This window comes from Rhinatrema bivittatum, chromosome 6 (assembly GCF_901001135.1).
Source record: "Rhinatrema bivittatum chromosome 6, aRhiBiv1.1, whole genome shotgun sequence".
NCBI classification, from domain to species: Eukaryota; Metazoa; Chordata; class Amphibia; order Gymnophiona; family Rhinatrematidae; genus Rhinatrema; species Rhinatrema bivittatum.
In genome coordinates this window covers 99,375,945-99,402,487 of record NC_042620.1, presented here as the reverse complement: position 1 = coordinate 99,402,487, position 26,543 = coordinate 99,375,945, and the positions used below count along the sequence as shown (strand labels likewise).

The 26,543-nt window shown below is 43.9% G+C and overlaps 1 protein-coding gene across 1 annotated transcript in view; it reads left to right on the top strand.

The window, feature by feature from the left end:
* Positions 1-26,543, top strand: part of LOC115093623 (sodium channel protein type 2 subunit alpha-like) — a 655,694-nt gene that overhangs the window by 139,214 nt on the left and 489,937 nt on the right. The window contains exon 3 of the mRNA XM_029605639.1: positions 6,453-6,571. Within this exon, the coding sequence (XP_029461499.1) occupies positions 6,453-6,571 (119 nt within the window). The remainder of the gene's footprint in view (positions 1-6,452; positions 6,572-26,543) is intronic.

The following is a 26,543-nucleotide window of genomic DNA, read 5'->3' as shown; positions in this document are numbered from 1 at the left end:
AGGGGCTGCATCTTTATTCTTGTTGCTTCCTTCAAACTATCCACCCTCTGACTGCTTTCCATTCCGATAGTCTGTATATCCATCTGCCAGTAGGGCGAATACTGGTGGAGGGGCCTTTGTACTTGTTCCGTTCTCTGTGGACTCTGTCATGTTTATCATATCCTGGATTTTTTTTTTTTTGAGGCAGTAACTACCATTCGACTCCTTCCACTACCCAACCTGTTCTCCTGTCTTCCTGCTCCCTCTCGGTGCCGAAGCCCGGGGCGTGGCTTAATGCCCCATCCTTGCACTTGCGCGTGTAAAGGGTGGGGGTGTGCCTGATCGCGCGCCAACTCTCCCGCCCGCATCACTGTGCACCTCTTCTCCCCCACCTTTTCCCGTTCCGCCATCCTTCATGGGAGGACTCTGGCCAATAGGCACAGGCCCACCTATGTCCTGGAGACTGGAGCTAAAATCACATAATATAGAAGAATCATTGATAATGATCCTGCCATGACCCTCATCCTCTTGCTGTGTAGAAATTTCAAAGCTTGTGGAAATCATTTTAGGTCTGTATACTGTCCAGTTTAATTGAAAGTATTCCTTGTATAATCAAGGTCAAATGAAAATTGGTTACTGCCAGTTCGCATCCAGAGACGCGCCCATTTTATAACATGCATGCATATATGTTCATGTTATAAAATAGCCTAGATGCACAAACGTGCACACAATTTTAAATGGATGCGCACATGTGCATGAAAGTGCCACATCTACCACATAAGTGGAGAAATTTTATAAGGGACACAGACTGACGCCATAGGTAGTTTTCCCAGTTTGTTCCCAGTTCGTCCAGTTTAGGGATAGAACTTCCAAACCCCACTAATTTATTAGCCTTCCTTCTCCCTGTTAGCACCAACACTTAAAACCTCGTTGACTAGCTTAGATTTTGTTGATTTTTTTACTTACATGCTATTCATAGCAGTAGTAAAGTTATGTGGCTGGGAACCTCGGCATGCACCTGTGCATGTAAATATTTATGCACACATCTCTTGGCCTTTCCCCGAAATGTCCACGCCTTAACCAGACTATGCTCACGCCCTGCTCCTTTTACAAAACCTTCGACTTGTGCATGTAGCTGGAGATACACGCATACATGGGCGGTTTATAAAGTCTACTCGGCGTGCACTGGCCCAACTTGTGCATATGTCTCCTGGCTTTGGCATGCTTAGGGACTTAAAATTCACCTCTTTGTGTAGAAATGATACAAAATGCACATAAATGCCAGCGTTTCAGGCTTTTGTGCATTTTAATGCATGAAAGGCCTGATTACAAAAGCATTCATAAAGTGGCTTCTTAGCACGTAATAAACTACATGCAGGGACTATAATTATGCGAGGTGGAATATGCGCAAGTATATGACCACACGTAGATCTAACCCATGCATATCATGAAATACACATATCTTTACTCTGCAACATATGTGTGTATGCATGCTTATGCGTGAATATTTGCATTGCATTGAAAGCACGTACTTTTCCTACCTATTTTAAAAATATACATGCATATATTTTACATGCAAAAATAAAGGAGGAATTAATTACCTTTGGCTGGGTAAATCACCCTGATGTTTAGTGAAAAATATCACAGCAGCAAAAGGACCCCACGACTACCATAGGATGGTGGCCCTGGGACTGCGATTGCTTAAAGGGGCCGCTCAGACCCATGGATGCCATCCTCCCAGTCTAGTAAAATCCTCTGGGGGTCTGCTTGGACTTCCTTGACCCATTCCCACCTTCCTCCGGCTGCCCTTGAAGGTGGCCAGTTGTTTAAAAAATAAAATGCAATATTATTCTACTCACAGTTATGCTCCATCCACCCTCAGCCACAGGCTGGAACCCTGACCTTGTCCTCCCCAGACCCCTCCCAACCAAAAATTCTCACCAGGCATCAAGTAGACCCTACCATATCTCTCCCCTAGCCTCCATAGACCCCCCTTTACCTCAAATTTCTCATTGGTGAGGCGGTGGGGGCCCAGAATGGTGCTGCCTGGCCTTTGCCCCTATCAGACTTGGGATGGGGATGTCCATGGGGATGAATGGCCACTTTAAGGCTAGGCTGTGAGTGCCTTGGGATGTGTATTAATTTCCTGAGGACTCTGAAAATTAACAGCAATGCTGTTGCTGTTGTTAATTTTAAGTCAAATATCACGGCTTGTGAAATTGTCAGCAAGTGACGTTATTTGATTTACATATTTCAGGGTAGTAATGAGCTCATTAGAATGCATTTACATCTTATTGAGCTCATTTAAATGTGCACGGTGCCAGGCCTACAATAACACAAAGTATTTGAAATATCTCGTTTATCCATGTTTTAGGCTGTTTAACGCATGAAAAACATTGTTTTTCAAACGTTGAATGACCGAACATGGTTTAATGAATGAGGCCCTTAGGTGGATAAGAGCGGATATTCAGAATTATCCAGTTAAGTTAACAGGTTAAGTTATATCTGCTCAATAGAAGGTCTAAATTTAGCCGGATAAGACTTATCCGGCTAGCTAGTGACTTATTCGGGGATATTCAGCGGCATAGCCATGCCGCTGAATATCCTATGTGAGTTTACCAGATAAGTTTTATCTGGCTAACACATGTAGAAGATTAGTTCTGACTATCTATACCCCCATAAGAATGTAGATATTTTTTTCCAGATCATTCACTCCACTGGAGATGCCAAGTCCATAGGACTACACAACAGAATAGCTTATGAGAACATAATCCTTCATATAGTTCATTCAAAACAATTACTATCATTAAAATGTAGATTTTTGAATTGTGTAATGCAAAGGTGGCCAACCTTTCATGTACCAAGAACTGAAGAAAAATAATGCAAAATGCCAAAGAGCTTCACATTTTCAATAGATTAGGGTGCAGGGTAGGTGTGTGTGCACGCGCAGATGTTTAGAACAGCAGAAGTGTCCCCAGCAGGGAAACCACTACCACCTTACCCCTCATTGCCACCACCAGTTTATCTTAATCTCTCCACTTTGTCCTTACCTGTTGTTTTTCTGAGTTTCCCACCTGTTCCTACTAGTCTTGTTTATATATAATTATATATATATGTATAGAGAGAGAGAGAGAGTTAAAAAGTGAAAACTAAGGCAGAGCAAAAATAAGGGATAAAGTGTTAATGTATACCTATGGTCAACCTTATCAAAAGAACACTCATGCATCAAATTACAAAAAAACTAATACAATATTTTATCCAAAAATATAAAAGCACATATTTATTTCAACACGGGTAGATTTTAAAAGGGCTGCGCGTGCACCCAAAAACATGTAGGTTATAAAAAAAAAAAACCTCTTCATGTGTGCCACATCTCCTTATTAGGTACAGGAGTTGTAAGGGGGCACTTTGATTCGGGGTGAGTTTTTGGGAAGTGGGTTGGGGTGGGGTGGGGTGGGATGTGGTTACAGACACATTCAGAAGTATTCATTGTAAAATTGACATCAGTAAAGAATTTTAGACCTTATAGGTGATAAAAATTCTAAAAAGAGAAGTTGATTTGAAGACTGCAGTGTCTACTAGCTGCATTGTATAAATCAACTCCTTTTCATCACTTATAAGGTCTAAAATTCTTTACTGATGTCAATTTTACAATGGATACCTCTGAATGTTTCTGTAACACCACCACCCTCTAACCCCAACCCACCTCCCGAAAACTCACCCCGAATTAAAATATTAAAATGCCCCCTTACAATGGTGCATATATAGAGAATCAGACTGAGCCCCCCCCCCCCATATGACCCTTTTCTGCCTACTTTTTCAGGGCACACGTACCTTCCCCGCTATTTAAAATTTGTGAAGCTCCTGCACGGTCCATGTTTGTGGCTGTTTTTGCATGTGCAAGGCTTTTAAAATGTACTTCTTATTATATAAAAAACATAACTACTAAACTTTAGAAAAGATTAAAACATAATTTGCTCATAAAGTCCTTCTATAGTTTTTATACAGAGAATGAATGCATGGACAGCTGTCTTCACAAGGCTATGGCAGCAAAATATATTTTTATAACTTTGGTTGGTATTGAGATCAACAAATTAATTTTTATATATGTGGAATATGCCAGTAGTTTTTTCATAAGAGTCCTTTTCAAAAAATGGGTTCTGCCCCAGTCCTCGACAAAGGCCCTGTTTTGCCAATCAATGAGTTCATTAGGAGAATGAGATGTCAATATTGGACACAGCTCACAAGTAAAGGCTTCACATGAAATTCTGTGTCATTAATTCATAACTTCAGACATATTATGATTATGACACTGTTTTCAAATACACAAATTCTTTATGAAATCTCAGCCTACCTTCTTCTTATTTTACCATTCAGAAACTGAAAATGAGGCTTTTATATTTTTGGATAAAGTATTGCATTAGTTTTTTTTTTGCAATCTGGTGCATGAGTGTTCTTTTGATAAGTTTGACCGTATATTGTTCCACTTTCATGACACTTTCAAAGTGGATTATATTTTTCTACCCTTTGCCCATCAGCCTCTCACTCCTCCCATCATTCTCCCTCCCTTTCTCTCTCTCTCTCTCTCTCTCTCAATGCCATCTTGTTCCACTGGTCTCTTGCAATCATTCCACCAGTCCGTCTCTCTTAATCCACCCACTCTGTCTCCACCAGTCTCAGCAGCACCAGCTTAACATCCCCAAACAACATCCGCACCCACACTCTGTCCAGCACCAGTATGCTCCTGCCACCATTCTCTCCTCTCTATCTTTACTGCCCTCACCCCCTCTCTTCTTTTTTCTCCCTTCTGTCACCCATCCCTCTCTCTCTCTGCCTCTCTCAAACTGCTTCAGTCTCTCTTCTTTTTCCCCAGTTACCTCTCTAGCTATATCATTATATGCCTATAGGCATCACCCCTTCTGCTCTCATAGACCCATCCCCCTTCCACCCTCTGTGTATGTGTGTCTCTCTCTCTAACCCTTCCCCTTTCCCAATAGCCATCTCTCTCCTCCCTACACTCCCATCACACTTGGCTCTCATCCTCTTTCCTCTTCCCCCTCCGCACCCCATCACCACCTTTGGCTGTTATGTTTCCTCTTTCCTCTTTGCCACACACACACACCCATTGGCTTTCTTGCACCCTCTTTCTCCCTGTTCATTTGAACCCCTTTCTACCCTCATCTCTAACTCTTTCAAGCACCCTCCACTCCTCTTTGCAGAGCTTCACTCATGCATACACACACACACACAACTCTCATACAACCCCCATCCCAGCCCTAGCCCCCTCACAGCTGCTGCAGAACATGTGGTAGAATAGGCCTTGGAGAGAAATAAGGTGCCAGACAATTCCATTTGCATTGCTGATTTCAGGAAGCAAGATGATATTTACTGCTTTCTTGCCTCCTCTCAGCATTCTTCCTCCTCCTTCTCCTCTTCTCTCCCAACATTTACTGCTTTACATGTCAACCCCCTAGAAGCACTGACTCCCCTCTTGTATCATCCCCATCCTCCACCCCCAATCATTAACTCCTTTTTGCACCACTCCTTTCGTAAGCATTCACACACTTCACTTCCTCCCACATTAATCACTTCTCGTACTGATGCCTCCAAGCATTTGCTACCTGGATTTATTCCATTTCCCTTCATCCCCTTTCAGCAGTCACCTCCTTTCTCTTCCCACGGATCATTCTGACTTGACAGGTGACTCTTTCCTCCCACCTTCTATCAGCTGAATCCCAAGTCCTGGGAGAAAGAGATTTGCTGGACCTGGGACAGTGTCCACGCCAGTTCCTACCCTCCAGACAGCAAAACTGCGACGAACCCAGGTGGACAGGATGGAGAGGGCTGTTTTCAGAATAGGGAGTTGTCAGGTCCACCCTTCCCCCTTCACCTCCTGTCCTCCAGTGGGAAGAACAGAGCAGGGAAAATCAGCAAAAAAAAAGTCTCTGCTTCCTGAACCAGCCACGCCCTCCTGTCTCCATGGCAACTTGCAGCACTGCAAGGATAGGAAGGGACTGAGTCACAGGTTAGCCACTCCTGGTGCAATGCATTCCAAAAGGCACAGAGAGAAAAAATGGTGTTATTCTATTACTACTTTATTACATTGAGGCACAGGGAGAGTCACATGTGACACAGAATTATTTGGATTATGAAACATGTACAAAAAAACCTGAAATGACTGATCATATTCCAAGCAATCACAGGGTATATACAGTTCCATCACTTAACAGGTCCAATGTTACAGTCTTTTATCAGATCAAGGAAACTACAAGTCAGATTATTATTTTTTAGGGGTTTTAAAGATTTCTCTAAACAAGATATCTTTTTTTCCATTAATGTTTAACACAAAGTTTACTTGAAACTACATTATAGAGACAAAATAGTTTGAAGGGTAAGTAGTGCATGCTTCATATATTTTATAGATTGATAGTTTCTAAAGTTTTTCATTCTGTTTGTTGTTTTTTTTTTTCCAGACTTTTATAGTATTGAATAGAGGGAAGGCAATCTTCCGCTTCAGTGCCACATCTGCCTTGTACATTTTAACTCCTTTCAATCCTCTTAGAAAAGTAGCTATTAAGGTTTTAGTACATTCATATCCTTTACAAATACTGCTTCAAAAAGTCAATGTTATTGAAATAATATTGTTTTAAGTACATTAATAAACCTATGACACTGATGTTTCTATTAATTCAAATATGTAATTTATGAATGTCATAAAACTTAATTTTTGTGTTGTTGGTTTGCTTTTAGTTCTAAATACCAAGTGGGTGGGTACACAAATTTAAAAAAAACTTTAAAAAGGTCATAAACAACTAAATGTAAGTTATGATGGCATCAAATATGGAATTTCGAGCTCAATAATTACACCAAATTAAATTTCACATGCTTGAGGTATTTTACCATGAATGTGCTGAATTTTTAAAGAAGCAAATTAAAATTGTCTAAAAAATTGAATTTGTGAACTGGCAATTAATGACAATAAGTAATTGGCATTGAGTCTGAAGTTCCATGTTTGATGCCATCATAATTTACATTGAGTTGTCGTGTATGCCTTTTTAACATGTTTAACATTTAACATTTTTAACATTTAACATTTTTTGGAATTTTTTTCTACCCACCTGGTATTTACACTGTTTGATGAGTGGGAGATTTGAGAAGGCCTCGTTATTTACTTGCTTTTAGATCTAATCTTACTTTCGATATTGAAATGGATGGTTGTACATATGAATTTGCTAAGAATTTCACAATAGCCACATAGAAGCTGATGTTCAAAAGATGTAGATATCTAATTTAAGAAACTGGGCATCTGGATCTGCCCAAGAGAAAATTCATTTCTGTTGAACATCTAAATGTAGGATTCTAAAAACTGGGTGGGCAGGTAGGTGAACTTGAGGGAGCGATTTATGTGTTTAATGCTAATTTTCAGTTCCAGGTGCCATAATTGCACAGTCAAAATTAGGCACAGGGATAGCTACCTTAATTCTAGGCATTATCATTGTTTCCCAAGACAGTGATTATCCTTCCCCTGAGCCATGATGTCCTTCCTCCTAAATTGTGATACCTTAAGCAAACTCCACCCTCCTGAACCATGATCCCTCCCTCATACTGCCAAATTTAATGATGATCCTCCAGCAGTCTACTTAGGCCCTCCCTTCTCCCGCAATAAGAAGATCCTGGGTCATCTCCCCCCAACACTCCTCTGGAATCTACATTCATGCAGTAGGGAAGCAATCTCCTTCCTGCTGGCACTGCTGATCTATGTTGTTGCTAGCCACCATCATTCAGGATAGGTCAGTGGTGCTGGCATTGCTGTTTGGTTAGCTTAAGTTAATTAGTGCAACCAGCTGAATCATACCTCCCATAAATCACATTTAGTAAGATTTCTTTTGCAAAAATTCACAATAATCATTTATGTTCATTTGCCATTCATCTAGCTTAGCCATGTATAATGCCAGTCTTTAAAGACCATAAGCCAGTCTGTCTTTCAGGATGTCTACAATGAATATTCAGAAGCTATTTCTGCATACATAGACATTTAGGAGCTTATGCGCTAAAGTTTAGTATAAACGCAAAAACCATTTAGTATGCACAAAAGTAGCATGCTCTGCACTAAGGATAAATTAATCCCCAATGATGTTGGTGGTTACATATGAAAATTAGCATCTAACTGCATTTAAATGAAAGAAACATATATGCAATTAGGTTTTAGCTGCCATATGGAAAGAGCACTGAATGTCCTGCCTACTGCAATCCTTGGTGGGTGTTTTAAGTTCCAGGGCACATAAACTAATTTATTTCTCTTCAGGGGTTGCTCTGGCTAGCACTCCTCCCAGATCCTGAGCTCTCTGTCTCAGACGGAGATTCTTTATATGGGGGAGACTCTTGTCTATGGCCCAGACAGTGGTGTGATTTAGCCCTTGTTTATGATGGTAGCTGTGACAACTCCTGGAGGGAGTTACTGTAACAAAACAGGCAGGACCAGGCACTGGGTGTTAAATAAAAGTTTAATGATTAGTTAAAGGCAAATTAAAATCCATTTTTAAATAAGGGTGCAGTTACAAATGGTTCTTCATACAGTTAGGGTGTTTCTGCTTGGGTAGGTATCCTTTTCTTCAGTAAACTGGTCAAGCTTCCCAATTTGTGATAAAAATGTGCACTAAAGCTCTCCCAACGGCTTACCTGGGATTCCTACGTCAATGGTCCTCTTTTAGCATAGCAAAAACATCCTACCTTAGGCTCCAGCATCTTCTGGAACACCCAGCCCTGTATCCTAGTTCATAGAGATCTGGATGGGGTCTCCAATGATCTGACGTGATTCCTTTTAGATGTTCTGAAAAGGATGATTCCTTGGGTTGAAAGGCCTGTGGTTCACAAGCCTGCTAGTCCAGCCTGGCTCCCAGTGAGGAAGGGTGGCTCAAAAAGCCTCCTCACAAAACAAAACAGAAAATACTTTCCTAATCAAAAATCTTCCCAGACTGGTGTTCTGCTGTCACAGGTGCGCATTCATGAAGTGAATAGGCTCACTGGTCTTCAACTCCTGCCTCTGAATCTGGCCAGCGAGGATGACCTTTCCCAAAGGGGCAGAGTTTAAACACAGTCCTTTCCAAAAATAAGATTCTTTTAGCCTTCAGTCGTCTCACACAGCCAAGCCGGATCACAGGTTTTGTCCACATTCAGGGAGTGAATGGGCTCACTGGTCTTCAGTCCTGGAGTGGGAGTCCACAAGGGTTCCAGCAAAAAGAGATCCTTACTGTAACTAAACTCTAAGAAATCACCTGGCAGGGTGTGCACAGGGGAGACTCCACTCAAAAAGCAAAAACCTGATGAGGCAGGTAGGCCTCACCAGGAAGGAAATCCCATATGTTTCTACTGCTTGGTATCTGCACTGAAATGAAGCTAGCCACACTTTAAACTATAAAATGGTTATAAAGGCAAAACAACCAATTCTAGCTCTCCTAGATGGGAGGAGGCCAAGGGGGATGGATAGCTCAAGAGGTGTTAAATCTACTGGAATGGAATTAAGGGCTTATTGTGGTAGACCAAGGGGTCCTGAAACACTAACAAAGCCTGAAATTTGACATCTGCTTCTGATCAGATACTAATTTTTTGGCATGCATGCTGATTGTTAAAATCCCCCTTACTAACTGGTCTTTTCACTTTCAGGTAGATTAGCACAGAGGATTTGGTCTCTCAAACTTATCAAGGTCAACTCTCCCCCATACAGCCCAAGCACCCCCTCCCAATCAAGCTCTCCCCCTCTTGAAGACAACTCCCACCCTGTAGGCCTGACCTCACCAATGAAGGCAAGCCCCATGTACAATGAAGGCACACTCCTCCGCCTCCAATAATGAAAATGGACCCCTCCTCCTTTCCCCTTTCCCCCCTCTCCCCTCTCCCCTTGCCTCCAATCCTCTTCTTATCTTTCTGACATGAGTGCTTATCATTCCGGAGTGTTCTTATATCTGAGATCCCTCCTGCCAGCATAGCTGCAGATACTGAAAGAGTCTACTAGACAGGGCTTCACCATTATCACTAGCTGCACTATTACTGGTGGTTTTGTTCAGCAATATTTGTCTTCTGATTCTTCAACAATGAGGATGGTCTTTTAGCAGTTCATTTAGTATGATATGGTCCATACAGAGATGAGTATTAAAAAAAGGATAATTTATGCAACAGGCTATAAGCTAAATTTGATTACCAGTACTTTGGAAATATTCTGGGCCAGTTTGAATCCTTTAAACAATATACAATATCCAGAAAGGACTGATTGATAGTGGGATTATCATGTCATATGTCTAATTTCATTATTTACAGACAATCAAAAACATTGCTTGTTTTTTTTTTATGCTAGTGTATAAAAATTTTAAATTCACCTGATGCAGGCTTTTCGCTGAAACAGCCATGTTGGAATTTTTAAAGACTTTTTATATGTATTTGATTTTGCTTCTAACTGTTTGATAAACTATTTTAGCTCTTGATATATTGTTTGAAATTATCTATTTTATGTGCATAAATTGACTGTCTAAAAATTGCCCGTCCTCAATGAGACTAATATTGTTCCACAATGCATGTACCTTTAGCTGCATACTGAGAAGGCATATCTGGGGGTGTGTTCAGGCCAGGTCAAAAGAGGAACATAATACACATAAATTGCATTTTCAATTCTATGCATGTGATTTTCCATAAAAATCGTCCCCACAGGAAAAAAACAGTTGCAAATGTCTGCAGGTACTTTATACCCATGGCAAGTTTCAAAACAAAGTACTAGGTTAAAAGTGCTGTGGACTTTGTCCCAATGCAAACAGTTTGAAAATGTCCCTGGGATATACAAAAATCATAATTTACACAAATGCATGACTTTAAGAATAGCCCTCATTATTCTTAGTTGCCAACCTCAAATCTGATCTGCATATTGCCGTTGACGACAGAGTTGTGCATTTTTTATCTAATTTGAGAGTTGATTTCTCATTATATTCCCAAATCCACTGTGGTTTTTGATGTGCAGTTGTTGACAGGCACATACTATTCTTAAACTGAGTCCTTTGCTTTGCGTTCTTGTTAGTCCCACAGACACTCATATTCTGATATTTATTTTCATTATACAAAGTTTTACATGGATTTGTATTCTTTCAGTTATGATGTTATATTGTAAAGCTCTATGCTGAATTAATGTTTGAATGTAAACCGAGGTGATGTTACTTACGTGCCCCGGTATATAAAAAACCCGTAAATAAATAAATAAATAAATAAATAAATAAAATGCAGGATGATTCTTGTATTTCCTAGCTGAGATTGAATTACCTTTGTGGTGTTTTCCATTCTTGGAAGTCTATGTTGCCCATTATAGCCCTATTTCATCACAACCATTTTTGGATAAATTGATTAAGAGGTCCATTTTGAAACAGCTGCAGAATTTTCTAGATGACAGTCATGTTCTGGATGGGTTCCTGTTTGGATTTTGATTGATTCACAGTACTAAAACCTTGGTGATCTCTAGCCTGGATACTTTCCCTCGAGAATTTGTTTTGGGGTTTATATATATTTTGGTTTTTCTGACTATATCTTCCACTTTTGATACCATTGATCATAATATTTTGTTGTCTTGTCTAAATAGTCTTGCCATGGCTTCTAACATACTTAAGTAATTTAATTCTTATTTAACGAACCATCGAGGTCAGACCCAGAGGTGAACTGGGCCCAGATCCCTAGCTCAGGCAGTGAGGTCTAGGACCAGGACAGGCCCAATGCCAAGGCCTAGCCCTGGTCCGGGCATGGTTCCAAGGCCTAAACCTGGTCCATTACTTTTGCTGAGGCATAGCCAGGATCAGTGCTATGGCCTATCTTTAGGCCAGGCTGGACATCAGGGCCTAGATCTAGGGCCTGCCCAGAGTGGGTGGGCTAGGTCTTTCAGAAGTGCCAGGGCTGGGATGGGGCCAGAGTAGGGGATCTCATGACCTGGCATGTTCTTTCCAAATCAAATGATTAATTGGGCAGGGGTGATGTCCAGTCAGCCCTGCCCGGTTCCCAATGCTTTAAAAATGGCACTGTCTGCCTTGGGGATAGTACTTAAGTGACTTCACTTCGGCGACTTCCACCAGTGCAGCTGGCACTATTTTGAAGCATGGCCATACATTTCTATGGCTGTACAACCAAATGGCACTAGCTACACCAGAGGAAGGTGCCAAAGTGATGTCACTTCAGAGTAATCCTTAGGGGACACCACTGTTTTTAATATGCCAGGACTCAGGTCACAGAAATTTTGGCATTGTTGCTGCCTGTTTTATTACTGAATCTGGGAATGGGGTAAGAGGGGCTGGGACGGAAGCTCCCCAGACCTGAAAGACCCATTTTGGTCCTCTCTGGGCAGGTTGGAGACTAGGCCTTGATGCTGAGGATAGGCCTTGGCTCAAGCTAGGTCTAGGTGCAGGGCCTGGTCTGGGATTGTGTCTTAGTGCTGCAGCTAGACCTTTCTGCTTGGGTTGATGCAGGGCTAGGCCTTGGCAGCAGACCCTTGCTAGAGCTAGACCTTGGTCAATGCCAGGCCCTCCCAGAGTGGCTAGACCTAGGATTCAAACTTGGCCAAAGGTTAGGCTTTCTCATTGGGGCTAGGCCTCAGTGCCAGACCTAGCCCAGATCTAGGCCTTGGCCAGGGTCTAGGCCTTCACTCTTAGTCTAGGCCAGCTCCATCACAGGGGCTAAGTCTTAACATTGGGCTGGGCCTGGTCCCAGACTAGGCCTTATTGCTAGGCCCTGCCCAAGATAGATTTTTGGCTCAGGATGGCCAGTCAGGGCTGCCTGCCCTAATCTTAGCCTGCTTTCTGATGCTACCCAACGACTCTCTACAGGACCCTTGCCTAAATCCTGCCAGCCCCCCATAACCCAAGGACTTAACCTGCAGGGAAAAGGCTGGTATACGTGAAGCTCAGAACCCATCTCTCCTTGAGCATGTCTGCCTGCTGTAGGCATGAGCCCAGCTGATCTATCTGTTGGGTTGCGTCAACAGCCATAGGGCTCACACCATTTATTTATTTATTTTATTTATAGGGTTTTTTTATACCAACATTCGTTTAGTAACATCACATCGGTTTACAGATAACTTGAAATTAGCAACAGTGCTTTACAATTGTTAAACAGAAGAGTATAATTAGCAAAACAGGCTGATGAACCAACGTGATTAAACATAAAAGATGGATAACTGTGTAATTAGAGGGTATAAAACAGTGTAGAAAGGTATGTGCAAGAAAGATACAAGTATAATCTACAACATTGCATAACTAACGTAGAAAATCATGAAGAAAGATATCAAGTTGTGGAGAGTTAGAGTATAGGAGAGGAAGCAAGCGCGCAGGGTTGTAGAAATGTAAAAGGGAGATCAGGGCAGAGATGCTGATTTCTGTATAAGGTAGGTGGCTAGAAAATTAGGGGAAAGCTTGCATGAAGAGCCAAGTTTTAATTTTTTGTTTGAATTTTTTTGTGCATGATTCTTAGAGATGTGAATCGTGTCCTCGATCGTCTTAACGATCGATTTCGGCTGGGAGGGGGAGGGAATCGTATTGTTGCCGTTTGGGTGTTTGAAGTATCGTGAAAATCGTGAAAATCATGAGCCGGCACACTAAAACCCCCTAAAACCCACCCCCGACCCTTTAAATTAAATCCCCCACCCTCCCGAACCCCCCCAAATGCCTTAAATTACCTGGGGGTCCAGCGGCGGTCCGGAACGGCAGCGGTCCGGAACGGCCTCCTGCAATTGAATTGTGTTGTCTTCAGCCGGCGCCATTTTTCAAAATGGCGGCGCAAAATGGCGGCGGCCATAGACCAACACGATTCGACTGCAGGAGGTCGTTCCGGACCCCCGCTGGACTTTTGGCAAGTCTTGTGTGGGTCAGGAGGCCCCAGATTGCACTCTTCCTTTGTGCTTAGAAGAATTTCCCTTTGGATTTTGCATCCTAAATGCCTTTTTTTTTAGCATTAAATCTTAGCTGCCAAAACCTTAGACCATTACTCGAACGTCACTAGATCCCTCCTCATGTTCTCCACTCCTTCCCGACTGTCCGCCCTGATACAGATTTTGGTATCATCTGCAAAAAGACAAAACTTTCCCGATAACCCATCCGTTATGTCGCTCACAAAAATGTTGAAAAGAACCAGTCCAAGGACTGATACCTGAGGCACACTGCTAGTAACAACCCCTTCCTCAGAATATAGTGATAGCCTCATTTAATCTAACTCTTCAGGAGGGTATATTACCAGAGTCTCTTAAAAAGACAATAATTAAGACCAATCTGAAAAATGTAATTTAGACCTTACTCTAGTTCAAAATTATCATCTGATATCCAATCTCCCATGTTTGCTTAAACTGATTGAAAGAGCAGCACCTTCACAACTCCAGCTTTGCTTACTAGAGAATAATGGACTGGATGAATGCCTAGTAGAATTGCAGAGTGGTTTTAATGTAGAGATAGCTTTCATGTCATTAATAGATGATATGCATCAAAATCTAGATAAAGGCAGGGACCTTTTGGTTGTATCTTTAGAGTTGTTTGAAGGGTTCCTGTTCCACATCATGCTGTGTGTGGGTATGACAAAAAACACACAAGAACACAAAGTGGCCCAGAACCTTCAGCTTCCTTTTCTGACATGCTTTGGTGCCCTTCACACTTAATACTGCACACTAGCTTACACACACAATAAGGTAGAATGACAGCAGATCCCTGGACTATTAATATTTATTATATGTAGATAGATAGATAGATAGAGTATGGGGTAAATATGCAGCCATAGGCAATAGGAATAATAATACAGTATCCCTTATGTAAAACTCCCAAATCTGTAGAAACATGCAGGGTCACAGGGTGTATCTCAATCCATCTGTCTTCTTCTGTCTGTTGCAATCTGCTGCTTCTCTTATGCTGTGTTTTCTCTGAGTGCTTCAGGGGGAGGGGCACCTATTCCTTCTCCTTAACGCCCACAGAGCAGCTTTTGCCATGCATCACACTGAATGCTCTCTGCTGGGACATGTCACCTGCAAGAAGCTATTGTTAATTGTGTCAGGGATATGTTAACCATTAACCTCAGAGATGTGCTTGGCTGTAGCTGTTCCAGAGATTACGTAAACCTTTATCCTGATGCCTGTGCCTCTGCATTGAGATGTGTCTGTGTGAGACCTCTGAGCTCACCAAAGGGTAGTCAGACTCATGCTAAGTAATCCTATTACATATTCCACCCCTTAGACTCAGAAGACTCACACTGACACCTGCTAGATGAAAGGTTTGCTAATGTATGGTTATATTGGTATCAACATTATTCAAAGCAATGTGAATATTATAACTTGTTTGGTAAATGCATTGAACACTGGCCTCTTAAGCACTAAGAATTATAGGAAACCAGTGCGCCTATCATAGTTATAAGAAAAGCTAATTCCGTTAGTTCATTGCTCACTCACAGACCAATGTAATAACCTCTGTATTAAGAGCCTGTGCGCCCAATTTCAGCACACAGTTTTAACGCACTATAAGCTAATGGTTTGCTCTTGCATTGGGAGTTAAAATGTATGGTCAGTTCAGGCTGAATGCACATTTTGACTTGGGAGGGGAGGTACTGAATGGGAGAGAGTGTATAGGAGCATAACTTTTCTTGTGCTCCTAGCCAGCTATCTGGCCATGGTTAAAAAAAAATATGCACTGTTGTGCCTCTGTCACTTATCCTTGTGCAAAGGGAGGAGCCCCAGCAGCAAATTCAGTGTTAGAAACTTTATTCCAGATCTAAAGTTTCTAGGGATGTGCAGCAGGGATATTTTCGTCCCATTCGGTATTCGTATTCGTGGGGAGCCAAATCCGTTGCATCCGTTCTCAGGGGACCCTGATCCATTCATTAGTTACGTATGTATTCGTTTCCCAAAAAAACCCATCCCAACCATTTAAATTGAATTAACTACAACCCTCCTGACCCCCCCAAGACTTACCAATGGACGGCCGGCGCCATCTTGTGCTCTTACCATGTGACAGGGGCCGACCAATGGCACTGGTAGCCCCTGTGACATAGTAAGGGCAAAGGCTATCGGCGCCATTTGAATACTGGCAGCCGACAGCCCGAGTGCAGGATATGGCTCCAGGACCCCCACTGGACCACCAGGGACTTTTGGAAAGTCTTGGGGGGCTCAGGAGTCCCCCCCAAGACAAGATGGTGCCGGCCGTCCATTGCTCCAACCATGTGACAGAACGTGTCCCTAACGCCTCCTTTTTGACAGGAGTGGCGGCTGTCAGCGGGTTTGACAGCCGACGCTCAATTTTGCCGGCGTCGGTTCTCGAGCCCGCTGACAGCTACGGGCTTGGAAACTGGATGCCGGCAAAATTGAGCGTCCGGTTTTCAGCCCGACAGCCGCGGGCCGAATTCAATTTTTTTTTTTTTTTTTACTTTTTTTACTCTTCGGGACCTCTGACTTATTATCACCATGGGGTCCACCAGGACCCCTGCTGGACCACCAGGGACTTTTGGTAAGTCTTGGAGGGGTCAGGAGGGTGGGGGGTTTATTCATTATACATTTATTTATTTATTTATTTATTTATTTATTTAAGGCTTTTATATACCGACTTTCTTGATACAGATCAAATCAACTCGGTTTACATCGAACAAAGCAGAACTATAACCAACCATATAACAAGTGACAATTTGAAGGAGCATAAAAGTTACATTCTAACAAGGTTGCCTTAACTGGGAGAAGTAAAAAAAGAGGGGGAGGGGTGAACCCCCACAAATACAATGTGGGAACCCCCACATTGTATTTGTGGGGGTTCGCCATACGTTTCGTGACCCCACAAATACAACAAATAGGGACATATACATTGCGGATTGCCAATACGTCGAAAACAAATGCACACCCCTAAAAGTTTCTAGCATTAAGAAAATTTGTGCTCAGCCAGTGCACCTCTCTGCATTGGGAGGAGATGCTTAATGGCCTCATTTACATGGAATTTCCATGTGAGAGGTCTAAATTGATCACACAGTTTTGAACAATTATTTTGTGAGCATAAAAGCATTTGCTGCTTAGGCAGCAAGGTTTGCACTCAAAAAATGTGCATTCAGGAGCAGGTGAACCTTTGCATTCAGATGAACCCATCTTTCTGCATCAGCCTGTCAGTGCAGCTAGTCAGATAACCCCAAAAAGGAATATCTAACTTTCTTTAAGCTTTACTTCACTTGAAGGTTAGCAGCCCCAGAAGTCTGGCCAAACTGAAATCTTTAGCATGCTACCAGGACCCTCTGAGGCAGTTCTCAGCATCTCCTGTTGACCTTTACAATCTCTGTGCTGGTTGTTGTATACATGATTGGCTGATCAGACTTTTGGAGGACACCTGGTTCATCAGTTTATGGTCAAGCTCCCATTAGCTAAGTGTCAGACCCACTTTGCTTATCATGGCCTGTTTAGCAAAAGTTCACAGTTCTCTCTTGAACTGAACATCTGAAGTTATTTGAGTGTCTCTCCATGCTGTGCTGAATTCTGGTCTGGGGTCAGCTTCTCCCACTGGTTGTTCACACCCAGGGGCAGATTGTGGGAAAGTAGTGGCCCGGGGGATTTTTCTCCAACTGGCCCATGGGTACCCAATTACACATACAATATAATTTACATATATATGTACCAGTGGTGGATTGCAGGAAAATATAGGCCTGGGGGATTTTTTCAAAACCAGTCCTTTCCCTGCAGCACATATGTCAACAGCTCCCAAAAGCACACCATGTTAATTCTGTAACCTGATGGAATTGAACTAAAATATCTCCAAAATAAATGTCTTGTGAGGTAAAGATATTACTTACAACATGTATATTATACTTGTATGGAGTGCTGAAAAACCCTGCAAAAAAGTAAAAAAGACCCTTGGAATTGGTATTAGGTCTATTGTAATGTGCATTGGGTATGAGCTTTGCCCTCAGAAAGCCACACGTAAACTGGATTACAATTTCAATACAGTAAATCTCCTTATCAAAACTGCAATAACTGCCAGCACGCAAACACTACCAACCCTACTTATGAAAAGGCAACACTGTGATCATTACACCAGACCCTAAAAAGCCAATACACCTACTGTTAGGAAAACAGAAAAATCCAAACTGCTACAGATCCCTACACAGAACCTCCACACTAGCAGAATACATCAGTCACACACGCAAAATACAAACAGACCCTCACAAAAATGCAGAATAAAGTAACCATAAAGTATTATTACAAACATTCAGACTAAAACTGAACTGTTAACCACAACAGGCCAGACTATTGTGCAGTGCAAGAACAGGAAAACAGAAATATTACAATTCCTGAAAAAAACATCAAAATCAGTAAATATAAAGGATCAATAGAAGAAAAACCATACTAATAAAAAGAATATTTCAAAACAGCTGACAAATAGAACAACATCTAATAATTGAAAACTGATATACATTTTCCAGACCAATAAAATATTTCAAACACTATGCAATACTTAAAACTTTAAAAGGATAAAAAAAAAATCCCTGGTTGTTCATACCTGGAATCGTTTGATTTCCAGATGCCCTGAGATAGTTGTGGATTAGCAGGTGAGAGGTGAAGGGTTGTTCCTCCCAATCTCTCTCTCTCATATAAGCATACATGCTCTCACATACACAGACACAAACATGCTCTCAGACACAGCAACACACACACATAATCTCACAGACACACACAGACATGTTGTCTCAGACATGCTGTCATACACACAAACACATGCTCTCACAGATATGCTCTTTCATCCACACATGCCCTAACAGAGACATACACACACACACACACACACATGCTCTCACTCATTCACTTCCTCCCCCCTCCCCAGTAGAAGTACAGCAGCAGCCTCCTCTTTCAGCCCCCATGGCAGAGGACCTCTTCATTTTTCTTGAGGCCGTGGGGGGAGAGGGAGGTATCGCTGTTGATTTTCCTCTGGCCCTTGATGCCTCGTCCTGAGATGGCCCAGGGGATGCGCTTGCGTGGAGGTGGAGGCTGAGGCGCTGTTGCTGCTGCTTCTTGAATGCCGCATAAACTTTAAGCCAATGCTGCCTCTTCCTGCAACGGCCAGCGCTCTTCTTCTTCCCGCCCACGCGGACCCACCACTTCCTCTTCCGGGCCGTGCAGACAGGAAGAAGGAGAAGTCATGCTATCGCCGCCCCCAGACTGTCTCCTTCTGTGGGAGCTCTTGATTTCCAGTCACCCTGATATTGTCGAGGATTAGGAGGTTATCCTCTCTCTCTCGCACATACTCACATGTCCATTCTCTCTCACACATATACTGTCACATACATTCACATTCATGCTCTTATACCCACCATAACCTCTCGCTCTCACTGACACTGACAGGCTCTAAGACACTCTCTCCCCCTCCACACACACCCCCCCCCCACACACAAACTCTTACTCCCTTGGATTTTCTCATACACACTCATGCTCTCACACTCACTGGCTCCCTCACACACACACTGACCCCCAGGCAGGCTCCCATGCATTCACACACATACACCCCCAGGCAGAGTCCCATTCATACACAAGCACACACTAAAGGCAGATCCCCCTCTCTTTCTTTTGCCAGCAACCTCGGAACCTCTCTCATTCCTCTACTGCCACTGTCACTGCTGCCACATGGCTATTGGGGAGGCGCCAATTGCTGCTACTGACACTGAAGCCCATTCTGCTGCCTCCTCTGTGCAGGCCCCTGGGCTTCCACTTTCTCCATGCTGATCTCGTACATTGTGAGATCCGCATAGAGAAAGTGGTATTCTTGCACATTCCCAAAGATTACATGTGCCAATCACTAAAAAATAATTTATTTTTTTTTTATCTTTGCTGGCTGATCTTAGTTTTCTAATCGGTTGATCACAGGTTTTTTTTTTCCACCTTCCCTTTCTTATTTTTTTGCCAATTCCTTTTATATTGTCTTTTTTTCTATTTCTTTTCTCTCCATCTTCTTCCCTCAAACACACAGGTTCTCATTCTCACATGCTTTCTCTCTCTCGCTCTCTCTCTCACACACACACACACACACACACACACACACACACACACACACACAGGCTCTTACTGTCACATGCTCTCTCTCATACAATCATTCATACACACAGTCTCTCACTGGCACATGCTGACTCTCACACACACAGGCACTCTCTCATACAATCATTCATACAGTCTCTCACTGGCACATGCTGTCTGACTCTCTCACACACAGGTTCTCTCTCACTCCCACATGCTGTCTTGCTCAAACACAGGCTCTCACTGTCACATGCTGTCTCTCTCACACACACAGAGGTTCTCACATGCTGTCTCTGCAAACATTCAGGTCCTCACTCCCACACAATCACTCAACTCATCTCATACACGCACACTCTACAGACCCTCAGCCTCTCTCTCACCTCTGGGCCTCCTCTTCGCGGGTCACCGCAGGATGGGCTCAGCAGCGGCCCTGCTACCGGGCCTCTTCCTCTTCTCGGCTGCTGCGACTTGGGATTCGCGGCGGCCCATAAGCACTGCTCCTCTTCTGCACGCGCTGATGCTCCTCCTCCTACCTGCCCGCGTGGCTCCGGCAACGTTTACTTCCGGGGCCGCGCAGGCAGGAAGGAGGAGGAGCATCAGCACGTTTAAACGCGATCTTTTTCTTCGGGCCGTGGTGATGTGAGCTCCACCATGGCCCTGCCGATCTGCCTGCTATATGCGTATCGCTGCTCAGCGGCCGCATGAGCCTCCTTGCACCCGGGGGCATTGGCTCCCCTCGGGATACCACTGCTCGCGGTGCCCCCTAATACTCGGCGGCCCAGGCCTAGTGCTTCTACTGGCCCTGGCTCTGCCGTGGCTTTGCAGGTTCTCTCCCGGCCTGCATGGCTTTCTTCTGCCACTGCAAGATGGGCTCTGCCGCGGCCTTGCAGGCCATTCTCCCAGCTCCGCAAGTTTCTCTGTAGACCACAGAAGCCCCACTTCACTTTAGCTGGAAACTTTATAATACAAAAAAAAAAATCACGTGACAGGAGTGACCGGCCCACCGGGGGAAGCCCGATCCCCCGATAGGTCAATCCGCCCCTGCTAATATGTGGATATGTGAAAATTCCAGTATGGGGTCAACAGGACTCTGTGCTCTCATCTTTAATCTATATTCAGCCACATGATTCAGTAGGTAAGAGATTTTGGTTTAACAATTAAATATATACATATGAAATCCTAATCTATTTTGATCTGGTGTCAGCTAACATGAGAGGTTAAAGGATTTAGTATCATATCTCGATGAGTTTAGCAGCTTGATGAGCATTAATAAACTAAACTACATTTAAAAACATCTAAAATGGAACTACTCTGGATCATAACAGCTTCACACCAGGTTATAGCTCCTGATGTGGTACCTGAAGGAGAAAGCATGCCTCTTAATAAAGAGGTTAAGACAAAGGGTATAATTGTGGACTCACATTGAACAATGCAATCACAAATTTCTTTGTTAGTGAAATCTTTTTTGCCTTCACTTAATTAGAAATTTAAGGACTTATCTTTCACAGGATTATCTAGCCACAATTGTACAAACCCATAAAATTTCATAGTTAGATTATTGCAACTCACTTTACATGAGTTTACTTAAGAAACTTTCACTAGTTGCAGAATACAGCTGCTCACCTTCTCCATTGCCTGAAATTACACATCACATTACATACCTGCTTTGGAAAAATTACACTAATTCTCTATCCTGGAGAGGATTAATTTTAAGATTGTTTTGTTCATTTTGAAAGCCAATAATGGCATAAGTTTAAAACATCTTTCAGGACAATATCATAATATGGGCAGGGTTGAGGTCTACACCCAATCCCCATTCCTCCCGCTCATCTCTCCCACCACTTACATTCCAGCCCTCCCCCCCCCCACCCCCCGCCATGCCCTAATTAATTCACTAGTATATGGGTTAAGTCCGAAAATGTTTTATTGTTGGAAAATTTAATGGCTGCAGCCCAGAAACAACCCAGACAGCAAACTTTGACACAATAATACAATGTCATAAATGTAACAATTCCACAATATGTCCTATCCCTACAACTATACAGGGTTAACTCCTGGTGACCAGCACCCCAGTTTAGTAAGTGATAAGCTGAGCCGCCACTGGCGAACAAGGATATACCCGGCCGTAGAAGCTGGGATGCCGCAGAAGACACCTGACCATAGTAGCCAAAGCGCCATCGAAGGATGTGTTTACCAAGACCCGGCCGTAGAAGTCAGCATCTTTTGGTCGAAGTGCCCTACATGCTGCCCCTTCTCTCCCTTCTCAGCTGTCGGAGCATCAAGGGTCTGGGTCAGAACCTGTTGGGCCGCCGGCCTGATTAGAGCCTGCCTGCTCAAACACTCCTGGGCCACTGGCCCGTCTAAAGTCCTGGGTCCCCCCTGGCCACCTAGCTCTCCCCGGCTGGCATCAGCCCTCAAATGTATATGGCAAGGCCAAAGGTAAAATCTATGTGGGGGCCTTGCTAACGTGCTGGTCACCATGCCACAACGCCATGGGCTGTGACAGCTGCCTAATGAAGGACCTAAGCTACCTAGAGATATGAGTGTGGGAATGCCAATTTGGCTGACACTGGGCAAAAGGGGGCATGTCGAAGCGCGGTTCCCTTTTGAATCCCTGACCCGGCCAATTGGGTGCAGCATCTCCCCTCCCATGTCACCCTTCTCGCCACCTCCCCCCCCTCCCATGATTCCCTGTCTAGCTCCTTCTTAGCCCACCCTGCCCCCATTGTGCCCCGTTCCCTAATGGAGTCACGGGGTCTTTATGTTCTATAGTGTCTTTGTGCTCATCTCACATTTGGTTGATTATTGTTCCATGCTAACTTCACTGATGATATTCAGTTTTGTTTTTTTGGTTTTTTTTTTGGGGGGGGGGGGGGGGTTGTTTTTTTTTTTTTTTTACCAGTGGCTTCCACATGAGTTGAGATGTTTGGATTGGTTTCAGTTTGTTTGTTAGCAGTGGTTAATGCACAATAGGCTGGTGTTAAATAAAAGCAAACAGAAATTATGATCCTGCAGAGGGCAGTCAAATTGAAGACATCTGTTTAATTTACTTTTGAGAGCCAGGTTATTCTGATTGTATCATGCTAAGAGTTAGGTCAGAACTTACATATGTCTGTTCAACTTAAGGCAATTGGAACATCTAGCTATTACAAGCTATGTCTGCTTAAGCTATTGAAACCTTTACTGAATGACCAGGAATTCAGATTGGTCATGCAAGTCTTAGTATTACCATTTTTGGCTATTGTAATGCCTAGGTAATTCGGCTTACAAAAAATGCTTTGTGTGCTTGTCAGGTCCTGCAGAATTCAATTGCCTGCCTGATATCTGAGTTGAGCAGGAGAGTGCATAACTTGTCTATTTTGAAAGAATAATGTTGGCTCCCTATTAAGGGAGAACTACTTTGGTACCCTATTGAGCAATTTAAAATTGCTCTGCTGATACATAAGAAGCTGAAATTTGATTTGTTACCATGGATTAATCAGGTGCTACATATTTATAAACCCACATTCTCCCTACGGTCATCACAAATAGGGAGTCTGGAAGTACCATCTCTCTGTTTAATCCATCTTTCAAAATGGACAAATAGTGATTTTCAGACTTATCTAGCTAAGCAGTGCCAGCTGCTACTTGCCAGATAAATCAGAATTTAGCCAGATAGATAGATACCACTACTTAACAGAATATGTTCAAATGTGTCTGTCTATGTCACAGTAAAGGAGCTCTTAGCTGGATAAGTCAGAATGTAGACAGAAAAGTGTGAGCAAATGATGTATCTGCGTACTTTTACTTCAAATTTTAAAGGGATAGCCAAATAGATTTCGCAGGTGTTATATAGATGCATTTACCCACCATAAATCGGTTTTCATACATGTAAGAACATAAGAACATAAGAAATTGCCATGCTGGGTCAGACCAAGGGCCCATCAAGCCCAGCATTCTGTTTCCAACAGAGGCCAAACCAGGCCACAAGAACCTGACAAGTACCCAAACACCAAGAAGATCCCATACTACTGATGCAAATAATAGCAGTGGCTATTCCCTTACAGGCCAATACAGTAAAAGTCGCGGGAGAGCGGGCGAGCGCTTGCTCTCCTGTCGCGCGATTCAGTAAAAAAAAAATATTCAAATTAGGGCCCGCGGTAAAAAGAGGCGCTAGGGTCACTAGCGTGTCCCTAGTGCCTCTTTTTTGACAGGAGTGGCGGCTGTCAGCGAGTTTGACAGCCGACGCTCAATTTTGCCGGCATCAGTTATCAAACCCACTGACAGCCATGGGTTCGGAAACCGGATGCTGGCAAAATTGAGTGTCCGGTTTTCAAGCCACGGGCTGATTTTAAATTTTTATTTTTTTTATTTTTAGTTATTTTTTACTTTTGGGACCTCCGAGTTAATATCGCCATGATATTAAGTCGGAGGGTGTACAGAAAAGCAATTTTTACTGCTTTTCTGTACACTTTCCTGGTGCTGGCAGAAATTAGCGCCTACCTTTGGGTTGGCGCTAATTTCGGAAAGTAAAATGTGCGGCTTGGCTGCACATTTTACTTACTGAATCGCGCGGAATAACTAATAGGGCCATCAACATGCATTTGCATGTTGTGGGCGCTATTAGTTTTGGGGGGTGTTGGCCGTGCGTTTTCGAAGTGCTATTACCCCTTACTGAATAAGGGGTAAAGCTAGTGTGTCGAAAACGTGTGGCCAAATGTGGGTTAACAGTGCGCTCTGTCGGAGCTCCGTCGGAGTGCACTGTACTGAATCGGCCTGTAAGTAATCTTTATTAATAGCAGTTAATGGACTTCTCCTCCAAAAACTTATCCAAACCTTTTTTGAACCCAGTTACACTAACTGCACTAACCAGATCCTCTAGCAACAAATTCCAGAGCTTAATTGTGCGTTGAGTGAAAAAGTGTTATGAACCCTGCCCGTGGAGCTAATCCCTGCGAGCAAGCTCTCACCTTTCCCCCATGCTGCCTGCCCGATGCGGCACGGACGCCACCGAAGTCGGGCCTCCCATGCGGCCGGAGCCGCGGACTTGCCATTCCCCTGCGGCCCGGAGGCCGCCCATCAGGTCTCTCTTCGCCGTGGCAGGAGCCGTGGACTTCGCCCTGCCTTCTTCGCGGCCGAAGCCGCTGTTGACGTCTTCTCCATCTTCGTGGCCGGAGGCTGCAAGCTCCAGTCTTGCCTGGTGGCTGGAGCTGCCCCCGGGGCCGCCTGCAGCAGCTGGAGCCGCTGCCGTCTTCGGGGCTTGCTTCCAGGCCCAGCCCTGCATCTGCGTCTTCAGCGTCGGTGCAGGCCCGCTGTCCATGGTCCTGCACAGCTCAGATTCCTTCCTCTTAGGTGCTCGGCCGCGCCTCTCTTAAGAATTTAAAGGGCCCATGGCCGGATATGCCCTGGGCCCCACCTATGGACTATTTCCTGCTACAGCCCTATAAAAGGGCTGGTCTTGTCATTGTTCCTTGCCTTGCATCGGAGTTACTTCACTCTGGAGGCTCCTGCCTGCCAGAGCTCCATCAGGTCTTCTTCGTGGAGCTCCTCATCGTCTCGTCATGTCATGTCATGTCTTGATTGACTGAGGTCCCTGTACAGGTGTCCTGGTATCTCGTCTTTGGATGTCCCACTTCCTGACGTTCCTGGTTCCTAGGTGTCCTGCTCCTGTGTCTTCAGTGCTCCTGAGCCTTCTGTTCCTGTTAGGCCTTGGTCCCGCAGATGATGTCTTTCCCGAGTGTGGAGTGGCCTGCAGGTGGAATTCGTTCCTGTGCTCCTGAGCTGTCTTGTCCTGCCAGCCTTTGTGGAGCTCCAGATGACATATGGCTCCGTCGTTGGAGTTCTGCCTCGGCTGGATTCTTCCCTGCGCTCGTCCCTCTCTCCGCGTGGTCCGTGACCAGCCTCTTTGGGTTGTGTAGGGCATGCAGTGGGACAGGGTGGTCCGCGACCAGCCCATTGGGTCCGCCCGTGACGGTGGGCTTAGTAGGGCGCCCTGAGAGACTGTGCCAATGTCCTCCTGCCCAGCTTCTCGTCTTGTCTGGACTTCGTCAAGTTCCCCATCCCTGATGCCGTTGCATCAGCCTTGGTGTCATGTCTTCAACAGCCCTGGTGTCATGTCTTTAACAATCATGGTGTCATGTCTTCATGTCAAGGCCTCCGTCTGCCCTCATCCTCAGGCTGGCCTGCTGCTCCATGCCTATCCAAGCGGCAGGTCCGAAAGGGCTCAGAACGGTCGGAGGACCGTTCCCCTACCAATATCATCTTGTTGTTGGCGCTGGGAGCTTGCAGGTCTGGCAGAGGGTAAGACCATAGTCCCGTCGTGCTGGAACATGCCGTCAACCCTCTGTTCGTTCCTGGATCCGTCTGGGGTCAGGCTGAGGCCCAAGGGCACACTAAACACCCTGTTATGTAACAAAAAGAATTTTCTCCGATTAATCTTAAATGTGCTACTTGTTAACTTCATGGAATGCCCCCTAGTCTTTCTATTATCCGAAAGTATAAATAAAATAACTGATTCGCATCTACTCGTTCAAGACCTTTCATGATCATAAAGACCTTTATC